This window comes from Danio aesculapii, chromosome 2 (assembly GCF_903798145.1).
Source record: "Danio aesculapii chromosome 2, fDanAes4.1, whole genome shotgun sequence".
NCBI classification, from domain to species: Eukaryota; Metazoa; Chordata; class Actinopteri; order Cypriniformes; family Danionidae; genus Danio; species Danio aesculapii.
In genome coordinates, this window is record NC_079436.1 from 24,484,142 (window position 1) to 24,496,599 (window position 12,458).

A 12,458-nucleotide genomic window follows, 5' to 3' on the forward strand; every position below is an offset into this window, starting at 1 on the left:
CCTCTTCTGGGTCACACTGAATACGTTTATAATCTGTATATCCTGCATTTTTTATTCAGCTCTTTCATTCAGTCTCTGCTTAGTAAGGCAAGTAAGTTGATTATAAACTCAAATAAAAGAGGAAAACTATCATGTTATAATTTCAAAAACGCAGCCGGGGGCGTGCATATTAATGATCTCTTGTGCAACATATCAAGCTGGTGATCTCCTAATGATGCGGCTGCTCATCAGGTCCGAATGATGTAGAACGTGACCTAAAATACATGGAAACCTTGAGGGAGTGCTATTGAATAAACCCTTGAGCAGAGCAGCAGTCTGTATCGTTTTCTGATTGGCCTGTTTTTCACCTGGAATTGACACTGGAATTTACATGGGAACAAGGAATCAATAGTGTTTGAGGCTCACAGTATAGCCATTTCCTTGTACTGTTCTCTAATTATTTGACTATCCGTTGATATACCCAAATTTTCTTTATTTGAACATTTTACTTTAACTACTGAGTAATATTAATTAATTACACGCGCTTACTATATGGATAGGGTTAGAACGCAAATTTAGGTTTAAGGTTAGTTTCTTGTAATTATGCATAATTAATTGTAATTACTAAAAAAAAGTACATGGAACATGTGTAAACAAGGACACCTTTAATTATAGTGTTACCAAATGGTGTCTGGGATGCAGCGTGTTTACACACTGTAGTGAATGTTTTAGGTTTGTAAAAGATTCACTTTAATGTGTGATGTGACTAGAGAGTTGTTATCCACTCGAGGCTCGTTTCCACTGTCTGGTACAGTATGGTATGGTTCGGGTCGGTACGGGTCACCATTATCAGGCTTGCGTGTTCACTACCAAAGGTACCCTTTTGGTGGACGTGGTGTATGACAGAAAGTTTCAGTCGACTTCATTTTCGCTCAAGGAAATATCTACAATAAAGCTGTACAGGTTGCTTAAAATGAGAAATGAGAAGCTCTTCTCACAAAACAGATGCTCTAATACACATAAATACTTGTGTAGAAATGTTTATTACTAACTTTTCTATGAACAGGATTTGATTATAACTGCAGATCAATGACAGTGTGATATGGCCTATTGTAACGTCCGCAATTATATAAAATAAATAAATAAACGCAACATATATGAACACATACAGCCCCTTACAGTCTCCGATATGTTACGAACTACAGAACAACTACACACAGCAGACATTTCGTCCGTATTTAGGTTCAAAACAACACAAAATATAGCCTACAGTCAGTGCAAACCTCTCATCTGTGTCTATAATCTTCAGCAACACATGTAGCCTCTGTTAGAGAGTAATTGCATCATTCGGAGTTCATAATAGTCCAAAAGGTGATGATAATAGTTAAACATGGCAGTTTGTTCACGTTTGCTGAAAACAAACGTTTCCGGCTTCTCTTTATTTCCGGCTTCTCTAATTTTTTTGCATGTCACTCTCGCGTTTGTCAGTGTCTGATAGGGTCTGGTTTCAAAAGCTCGTCAATAATCACGCGCATGATATTATCATCAGCTCAAGAAGTCTGTTATTTCAGATAAAGACGTGCGGTGAGTGCAAGCAAGAAATCGAAACCGCTCCCGCTTCAGACTGGCTTGTAAAAGTTACAGGGCACAGGGTAAATCTGCTCTTATTTTTGGCATTGTGGCTGTTCATAAAGACGATGACAAGGTTTGTTTGAGCCCAGGTCAACCATAGCTCGTTATTATATGTATATATAATTCCGCTGTAATGTCTCTGCTTGTCGGCTGTGAATTTTAAACATGGCGGCTCTTTTGTTTTCATTCTGGCTTGTTGCGTAAGCGAATGACGTTTCTCTGTAAACCAATAGCGTTCAGCTGCGCGTCTAACTACGCCTTTTGGTACCCTTTCTCGTGTTTGGTACCCTTTCGAACGGGTACCGAAAAAGTGATACGGTACAGTTCGGTTCGGTACGCCTTTTGAAAGTGGAAACGGCCATAAATGCGCACCAAACCAAATCGTACCGTACCACTCAGTGGAAATGGGCCAATAAATGGCTGCTAAGAGACTTTACTCAATTAAAATGAGGCTTGAATCCAGGACGGTTCATACATTATATGCATTACCACTAGTGGTGCACTAACATACTACATATTTCTGCATTATATAGTTGGCATGTTGTAGACATGCTCTGTATGCATAGACTGCCTGGATGAGTTTGATTTTTGATGACTTTAATCCGACTCATAATAGTCATAATCAAACTAAACAGAAATCAAGTTAAGTGCATATTTTAGTCGCATTATTGAAGTGCAGTACAGACATTTAAGCACCGCAATCAAACTATTACTGTTGTGAAGGATTTTCGACACATTTTGCGACAGGATAGTCGATACACACACGGCTGTTTGACACGATTCTCTGCACCTACTGAGTTAGTGAAGGACCACAGACACCTGCTTCGCGAAATGCAGTTTTTTTTTTCCCCATACGGCGTCACGGGGGTTATGCATGAAATATTCCTGAATGAATGTGAAGGTGCGGAACTGCAGTTAAAGTCGAAAAATCTAAAATGAAACACCTGAAATTAAATGAAACTCGAGAGGAAACGTGCGATTAGCGTGATGACGCAATGACGTTAATCGAATTATGTCCTATAACATGTAAAACAGGATTATGAAAGGAGCATTTAAAAAGCAACTCATGTAAACACCTTTATCATATTATTGTCTTATTCACATTAAAGCAAATGATTAGATTACTAATGTAGTCACTGACTCTTATAGGAAAAAAAAACTATATTTTAACTATATTTAGAGTATATTTTCAGTTAAATATTTTTTGTTTTTTGCTTTTAACTGTCGAATAGAACACACACTGTTCCAACACAGAAGTGATCAAATTTTATTCAGCAACATTTTGTTTTCTTGAACTCCTGCTTTTAGCTATGCTGTGTTCTCTCTCTTTTTTTGACATGATTTGTTCTGGAAATAAAATCTGTTATCCACACTTTTCTCTGTGTGCTTTGGAACAAAAACATTTCTGTCTGCGATGATCATATAAAATCTTCTTGCATTCAAAAAGTTTAAAAGGGATTGTTCACCCAAAAATTAAAATGTACTCTCTATTTACTCTTTCTCAAGTGGTTCCAAACCTTTATGTGTTTCTTTCTCGTTACTGTTTATTTATTAATATTATTAGATATTTTGAAGAAAGCTGGAAACTTGTAATCATTGACTTCCAAAAAAGAAAAATCAGAAAGTCACCGACAGGTTTCCAGCTTTCTTTAAAATATATTTTGTGTTCAACAGAAGAAAGAAACTCATTAAGATTTGGAACAAGTAAAGGGTGAGGAAATGATGACACGATTTTCATTTTTAGGTGAACTATACTTTAGAAAGTAAATTTAAGATGCCTTTTTTCACTTTTACTCAGATTTCCATTGATTGAAACCAAAAGCTAATTATGTCCTTGTTATAGTATAGAAATAATAATAAAAGAACACCATAATGTAGCTAGGGATGCACCGATTCCGATACTTGGATCGGATATCGGTTTAATTGCGCATATTTTTGCTGGATCGGGTATCGGCCAGCTGGTACTGATCCAAATTTGATCTTGCAAGTGCACTATATTGTGTAGTTTATGAGTCAACAAAAGCCATGAAGGTAGCCTATTATAAGGCACTAGAAAGTTGTCGTGTAGCCCTACTATATCCTAAATGTTCTGAAGCCATTCTATAGTTTAATGTGAAGTAGATGAATATTCAAGTGCTTAAAATCATGTTGACTTTCCCTCAGTCATTCTTCATTCATTCACAATTTAAACTGCATGTCGCGTTCGTTTATGACAACACGAAAAACTTTCTCCAAGACTATTTGTTCCTATTAGTTTGAATTATCGGTGGAGAAATGCATTAAGTTTTGCATTACATTACTCTTTCTAAATCATGTTGCGCTGTGTCTGTTAGATCAGCTGATCGCATTCGCAACACTGACTTCGTTTACATGGACATCAGTAATCGGATTATTTGCTTTAATCTAATTAAGAGAATAATAAGAGAATAATAAGATTAAGGCATTTACATGAGTTGCTTTTTGAATGTTACTTTCATGATCCTGTTTAACATGTTATAGCACATAATTCGATTAACGTCACAGCGCTATCCGCATTTCCTCCCGAGATTCGTGCAGTTTTAGGTGTTTCATTTTTAATTTGTGGACTTTAACTGCAGTTTGGCACTTTAATTCACGAACATTTCATGCACGCCCTCCGTGACAAACGAGATATTGGATGCAACTTTGAACTGCTGGAAGTGTTGTTTTAATGAATGTCCATGCTGAATGCAAGAAAAAAAACGCAGCGAAAAATCCTATATGATGGTAAAAATTCGATTTAAGATGTTTACATGTCTGCACTGCACTGCACTTTAATAATGCGACTAAAATCGGCATACTTCACTCGTCTAAATTCGATCTCTCTTCGATTATGTTCGATTATGACCTTAATCTGATTAAATTAATCAAAAATCGCTGTTTACATGGTTAAGTCTTAATCAGAGTATTGTCTTAATCGTATGAAAAATATTGGTGTCCATGTAAACGTAGTCAATGTGTGTTAAGAGCGATAATAACCCTCTCTACTCCAAAATAGGCCTACCTGAAATTTAAAATTAGAAAAGGCCCTTTGTGCTGCTCAGTTTTGAAAGTGTCCGCAGATATAGGAGGGCTGCACTCTGTGTCTCAGTAATGCATCAAGTGCTTCATTCACGCATCAGCTGCACAAAATCCGCCGCTCGGTAAAATAATTTTTACAATGAGTTTTTGTTCCCTACTCCTCAGAGTTTATTCTTCTGAGGGGAATACTTTCAGTGCTGTAAATAGTGAATTTGTAAAAGTTTGCTCATTGTGGTCATATATGCATATATTCAAAATAAAAGAAAGTTTTGCAAACAAAACAAAGTATTGAGCAAAAAAAATAAATAAATGCAAATCTCCAAAAATCGCGTAAATTAATTTTTGAGAAATAAAAAATTATTTTGTTAACAAAAATAAAGAACTGCAAAGGGAAAATTAAGTTTTGAGAAATAAAAATAAAATTTGCAAATAAAAAAGAACTGCAAATAAAAATCAAGCAGTACAAAAAAAAAAAATTTAATTTTTTATTTTTTTTTTGCACTGCTTGATTTTTCATTTGGATTTCTTTTTTTTTTTGTTTGCAAAATTTATTTTTATTTCTCAAAAATTAATTTTCGCTTTGTGATTTTTGGAGATTTGCATTTTTTTTTTTTTTTTTTTTGCTCAATACTTTTTTTTTTTTTCTTTGCAAAACTTTCTTTTATATTGCAAGTGAATATATGGCTCCTAAATTGACTCCATTGTCAAAGTAGTTGATTAAATGAATAAAAGTGAAACTGACGAGCACAATATGGATTTAAAACTGGCCTCAGACAGTTTAGTTTAGTCTGCATAAACCTGTAGGAAAATATCAGGCTTTGCTAAAAGGCAGGTTAATTTACCAACGAGTAGGGTTAGTAGTGGTAGCCCATTACAGATTTTAAAGAAAAATCTTTATATTAAAAAAGGAAACATAAACTGGACCACAACAGATCTTATCAATGTTGTAATGTGTGCTCAAATAATGTAGCCTAGTTTACAGCATCACATTTTTAGTTAGATTGTGTTGTGTGTCATGTATATCAGGACTATATGTCTGTTATTTTTACTAAAGAAGATATATTATGAGTTTATCACCAGAACTATAAAAACTGTATTATGTTTAAATAAAAAAAAACTAAAAAAACAGCATTATGGGGATTGGATCTGTATCAGTCGATACTCCGAATTTTGGTATCAGGATCAGATCGGTTCTAAATAAATGGTATCGGTGCATCCTTATATGCAGCATGTTACTAGTTGAATTGGTTTAATGCAATTTGTAAACAAGCAATAGAAATGTATCCAAATACTTGACTTAATTGTTTGTTTTTTTACTAATCAATTTGTTTGTTTGTTTGTTTGTTTGTTTTCAAGCAGCCCAAGTCTGAGGCCAAGAGCATCATCCAGCTCATCTCAGCCAGAGAGGGGCACTAGTCCCCTAATTTTGAACAGCACTCAGAGTCTTGAGGCCATGCCACACTTTGCCTTCCCTGAGGATGAAGGTAGCAACTTTGTGTTACTTTTCTGTTTTAAACAAACATTCAGATAAATAAATTGCTCTGATATGAGATTGAGTTAACATATTTATTTATTTCCAGAAGGTCTCGTCTCAAATCTGAGGCGGATTCGTCTGCGCAGTAACTCCACTGGAACGAGACCTACTAACCGCCGGGATCACAAGGGTCCTCGTCGCCTCGGGCTCCAGCAGGAGACCCCTGAGAAACCACGATCACCTTTTACATGCAAAGTCCCAAAGTCTGCATCCGTGTCCGGCCTTTCCCTCATCGTCACCGCAGGTAATGCGTTCATGTAGACTATCATGTGATGCCATCACATTGAAGGCAACTGAAATTCATGTGACTAAAACAATAAACAAGTAAAGCAGGTGGTCTGGAGAACAATGAACACTTCAGAAGAACAGAGAGCTTATTGACGAAGATGAAAGCGAAACATTACTTGACGTTTATAATCTTTGTGTCAGCTATTTGAGACTAAATGGGGTTACTGGGGGTTTTATGAAGCATTTGTTTATGTATGATTTTTTTTATGGTTATAGATGATATTCCTGGTGGGCTTCAGACAAGCCCCATGTCCTCCCATTCCCTCTCATCCAATCCTTCGTCACGGGACTCGTCCCCTAACCGGGACATCTCTCTCAGCACAAGCAGTCTTCGTCCTCCCGTGGTCATCCACAGCTCTGGGAGGAAGTACGGCTTTGCCCTTCGTGCCATTCGGGTCTACATGGGAGATTCGGATGTTTACACTGTGCACCACATGGTCTGGGTAGGTATTTTGGTAGCAGTGGATATAGTTTTATTTTAGTTTGATTAAAGGTAAAGCTGGGTTATTTGGCAAAAATGTATATATAATTTATCTTTTTAGGCCTAAAACGTTTAATAGTACAAGATATCAGTATCTGAAATGTTTATAAATGGAACTACTACATGATTTAAATCAAGTAATATTTTTCTTTCTATTTGGGCCACATTCAAAGTGCTGAAAGGGTGTTCATGTAAAACGAATGACTGAACAAATGCTAAATATTTCTTGACTTAGGCCCATTCCCAATTCTACCCCTTAGCCCTTCCCCTTATCCCTACCCCTTGTTTTGTGCATTCACGTGAAGGGGTAGGGGTGTCCCAATTCTCTATAGTTCGAAGGCATAGGGCTAAGGGGAAGGACTGGATAGTGCTTGATTTTTCAGGACCACACTCGAAACCAAGGGGTATGAATATTTCCCAGAATACACCAGCTACAACGGCAACATACGGAAGAGATGCACAAATTAGTTATTTTTGTCATTATTATGTATTTTTAAAACAAACAAGCTTATGTTTCAAAACATTTATAACCGTGTTCATGTTTTACCGTCATGTTTTTTTTTTTTTTAAAGCGAAATTTTGCAGTTTTTATTTTAGCGATCTATAATCCCTAATAATAACTCCTGTATAATAGTCCCAGGGGTAAATTTCACACTCTGTTTCAAGGGGAAGGGGAAGGGCTAGCGCAGGGATGGGCAAACTCAATCCTGGAGGGCCGGTGTCCTGCATAGTTTTGCTCCAATCCTAATCAAACACACCTGCCTGTAGCTTTCTAGTGATCTTGAAGACACTAATTAGGGTGTTCAGGTGTGTTTGATTAATGTTGGAGCAAAACTCTGCAGGGACACCGGCCCTCGAGGATCAAGTTTGCCCATGCCTGGGCTAGCGGTACAATAATAGAATTGGGATTGGGCCTTAATGTTAACACTTTTTAAATTGACAAAGTATAACATAAACAGATTTTACAGATTTTTTTTTGTTCCACTGTACTGCTTTCCCATATTTATTTTATTACTCTGTAAAAAAAAAAGTGCCACTTTTAAAAGACGTTTAAAATCATTTTTAAAATCCTTTTAATGCTTACTCATGATAAATCATTTTGTGTCAATTATGGAACATATCCACACTTGTGATATGTTCTGAAGGATGGTAGTTCATAGACAGTGTCACACATAATTAGTTAAAAATGATCTTTTTTATTTATTAAAACGTCATCATGTGCAATAATTCTATATACAGCTCCATTTTTATAAGTGAGGATTAATAAATAAGTTTGGCTTATTAAATAATACATTTTAACATTTTCTTTTTTTAATTTTAGTAAACTATTCTTATGGTAAATGGCTGCATTGATCATGATGATAATTGGGGAACAAACACCATTTGTACACATTGTATTTATTTTACAACACACATGGTTAACCTTTAAATTACACATAATATATACATACAATATTGTTTATAGTAATATACTGTCCATTCGTTTGTCAAAATTGTATATTCTTATTGTTTATTCTTTCTTATTATCTGTGTCTTTTTTCTGTAACTAGGTATGTTACCGTCCACCTAGTGTTATGCGCATTTTGGATATGCGCATAAAAAAAGGTTAATTGAAACGCCAAGATGCACACAAGTTTTGAAAATGCACATAAAAACATATGCGCATAAGTGAGTAGGATAAACTTTTTATTTGATAAGAAAAGATGCACATAAACTATGTTGGAAACACTTTTACTGAACAAATTCCAGTATGCGCAATGAAAAAGGTGGTTATCAGAGATCATGTGATGATAAAAATGTGTGTGAATGGATAAACCAGCTGGCTGAGCACACTGTAGAACATCTGAAATATTGTTTTGGTCATTCTAAAACGCCTTAATCATTTCAGTATTAGTATTATTATATTATTAATGACCTCTAGAATCAAGAGTGTCTTTGCTCCGCGTCTCATGCCTTCAAACACCACCAAGCATTCATTGCATGTCGACATTTTGTCTTCTGAAGCACAAGTCATTTATTAAATAAAGAAAAGATTCATGCAGCTTCTCCTACCACAGTAAATTCCGTTTTTACTTTTGATAATTGGTGCCAGTTAATCAGGAAGTGACGATTTAGTTTGCTTTGACTCCGCTTTATTCGCACGTCTGTAATGCGGAATTCCTGTTCTGCTTATATATTTAGTTCGCATCTTTGGATGGAAACAGCTATAGTCATTATCTTACACTGTAGAAACTTCTGTCACGAATAAAAACAAATGCCTTGCATGTGTAAACATACTGGGCAGTAAAAGCTCTTTCTGATTCTGATTTCTATCGAGTTGACTGTGCTACCCAATTGACTTGTGCTCTTCTGTGTTCCCGTTTCTCCAGAGTGTTGAAGACTGCAGCCCTGCTCACGAGGCCGGACTGAGGGCTGGTGACCTCATCACTCATGTGAACGGAGAGTGTATTCAGGGCCTGGTGCACACCGATGTGGTGGAGCTTCTGCTGAAGGTGAGATTCTCAAATACTACTTGAAATAAAAACCTGGCCCAAACGCTTTGTTTGTTTATTTATTTAATTTTTCTTTTGTAGAGTGGTAGTAAAGTAACTCTTCAGACGACTCCTCTTGAGAACACGTCCATTAAAATTGGGCCTGCAAGAAAGACCAGCTCAAAGGGGAAGATGGCACGACGCAGTAAAAAGAGCAAAAGGAAGGAGGGTCAAGACAGGTTGGAAGGATATTTTGTAGTATTTTTTTTTGTACTTTCGAGCATATTGCTGCCTAAAATCTAATTTACACTCAACCTTTACAATGTATTTTTTCTCTAGCAAACGGCGTAATCTTTTGAAGAAGCTGCCCAAACACAGTCCAGGGATTCAGAACAGTCGCAGTTTCTCTGCGGGCTTTCAGCACTCACCCAGTGACAGCCTGTCTGACTCTCCAACACCGAGCCTCTCTCCCGGCCCCAACACCCCCTGCAGAAGCCCAGCTCCAGACCTGTCATGTGGTAGGACTCTCTCTTTCTCTCAATAGCAGATATAGTCTTACATGATCTATTGATCGCTATTGATCACTTAGGCCTCAAAGAAAAATGGATCATTCAAGGAATCAAATTATTGAAAAGAAAATCTGAGTGATCTTATTATGTCTTAAATAATAAGATATTTCATTTTTATTGTTTTATTTAATTGGATAGTTCACTCAAAAATAGATAACTAGATAGATGATTATTATATATTAAGTATTTATTCATGTTTGTTAACATTAGTTAATGGAAATACAGTTGTTCGTGTTAACTGACAGTGCAGTAACATTAATAAGCACAGTGTTTGATTTTATTAATGCACTAGTAAATGTGATTTGGTAATTATTAATCACATTAGTTAACAACAATTAATAAAGGCTGTGCAAACGTTGTTCATTATTAGTTCATGTTAATAAATGCATTAAGTAAATTAATAATGTATCCCAAATTGTAAAGTATAGAGATTTTTTTTTAGCTGAAAATTTGGTCACATATAAAATACAAGTAAACGTCTACTGGGACTTTGAGAGTCAAACGAATAAAAAACAAACACCTGCAGGTAAAATAAAAAGTATCTTGTATAATAATGTCGAAAATAATCTCATCTCCTGAAATTGAGGTTTTATGAAGTGAAACGATTGGTTTGTGCAAAAAGTCAGCATTTAGCCACATAAAATATCGGATAATTTGACCTTGATTATGACAAACAAAGTTAATTTAGGCTGTTTGATACCATATACTGTAAAAGATATGGACGTAGTATCTGTGACGTCACCCATAGGTTTCTGAAGAGCGCAAATGAAGCTACAAGTAGGCGTGGCCAACCAGCGGCATTTTTGTTTGCGTGTCTTCACACCGACCGGGGTTTACCAAGAAAGGGCAAAGAGGCGGAGCTACAGATGCCTGCTAACATTTTGCTTAGACGGGCTTTTCTTTGGGAGAAACACTTAATACTTCATTACCTGTGACTCGTTTGTGTTCTGACCACATGTGCTTGGTTGTATACTATATCAATAAAGTGTTTAGTCTTTTAAAAACACTGTGGTAATTTACTACCAAAGTTACTACCAAATACTTCAAATACAGTCTGATTGTTAGTAAATGCAAAGCAATTTATGAAATCAAGGCATAACACTATCACAACGTTTCAGATGACTTTTCTAGAGCCTACAGCTAATCAATCAGATGCTGGAGTGCTTTACAGGTCCAAAGAAAAATATAAATGATCATAAATAAAACAAAGACATTTATAGAGATGGTATATAAGACTTTCACTTACCTGGGAAATGGAGGCAACCTGAATGGTTTGTAAGCACAATTAACAGCATGCATTATTATCTGATAATTGTAGGAAATAATTCCAAATGGCAATTGACTGTGTAAAGCCACATAACCTCTTAAGGCCCAAGGTGTTTTTTACATGCATTTTTTATTTCTCTTTGCTATTTGGGCTTATTAGAACCTAACTAGAATAAAAACCTAAGTATCATATTTTGATACGATGTACTTTTAGAGAAAAATCCTGTCAATATATGAGGACTCGTGGTCCAAATTTACATAAAACACTTTTTCCTGAATTTTTTTTAATGCTTATTTAACATAGAATTTTTTATTTTTTTTTTAACTTGCTTTGACTATCAGAGAGTAAAAACATTTTTTTCCCATTTTGGACAGTTAAAAATAGGGTTTGGGACAATTCATATGCTGTCAAACAGTTACAGGATGACACTGTATGTCTGTAACAAAATCTAAAACATTTAAAGTATTTTAAATAGCCACTTGAGCTAAAATGTGCTGTCCACATATGTGGACACTCAAGCCCTAGAGGATAAGACAAAACTAAAATGTGATGTATATGCTGAGCTCAGCGACTAATCAGCCGAAATGACGTGACTGTGACCAGCGAGACCTAGCTGTTACTCAAGCGGCCACGCTCTTAATTATGCAGACCTAATATAAAAGAAACGGATGAGTTATAAAAGAATTTACTCTCTCACAGTTGTCATGAAGGGTAATATTAACTATATTCACCAAAATCGTTTATTTTTATTTTTTGTACCAGGCTGTAAACACCTTTTTTCTGCTGGAAAGTTTGCCATTTTAACATTGGGGTCAATAGAAATGTGCTCTATTATGGCAGAATTTAGAAGTTGCAATTTAGAAATGAATAATTGATCATTTATACATTGAAAAAAATTTTCTTCTCCATTTTCAAATCAAAACATGTTTTTTTTGGTTGCACCACTTAAAAAAGTGAAACGTTCATGCAGAAAATGTATTTTTAGAAATTTTACAATAAACTATGTATATATTTATTGAAAACAAAGTTCTTTATTGTAGATCCTCATTGATCTATAGGGCTGTTTTTTTAAATGCTTTGATTGGTTAAACAAGTAAATTGTTGTGCCATTCATCTAGTAATGAAGCTGAAAATTCAACTCTTGAACGCTTATTGAAGAATTAGAGCCCTAAAATATCAATTATCTTTGCACTTATAT

General features: G+C 35.5%; 1 protein-coding gene across 3 annotated transcripts in view; it reads left to right on the forward strand.

Annotated features, from left to right (window-relative positions):
• The window catches only part of mast3a (microtubule associated serine/threonine kinase 3a), a 50,434-nt gene that overhangs the window by 35,326 nt on the left and 2,650 nt on the right, over positions 1-12,458 (forward strand). The window contains exons 20-25 of one of the 3 annotated variants that reach the window (XM_056475737.1): positions 6,007-6,134; positions 6,231-6,428; positions 6,689-6,915; positions 9,323-9,445; positions 9,527-9,663; positions 9,764-9,942. In XM_056475737.1, the coding sequence (XP_056331712.1) occupies positions 6,007-6,134; positions 6,231-6,428; positions 6,689-6,915; positions 9,323-9,445; positions 9,527-9,663; positions 9,764-9,942 (992 nt within the window). The remainder of the gene's footprint in view (positions 1-6,006; positions 6,135-6,230; positions 6,429-6,688; positions 6,916-9,322; positions 9,446-9,526; positions 9,664-9,763; positions 9,943-12,458) is intronic. The other 2 variants (XM_056475753.1, XM_056475746.1) reach the window with 2 other exon arrangements.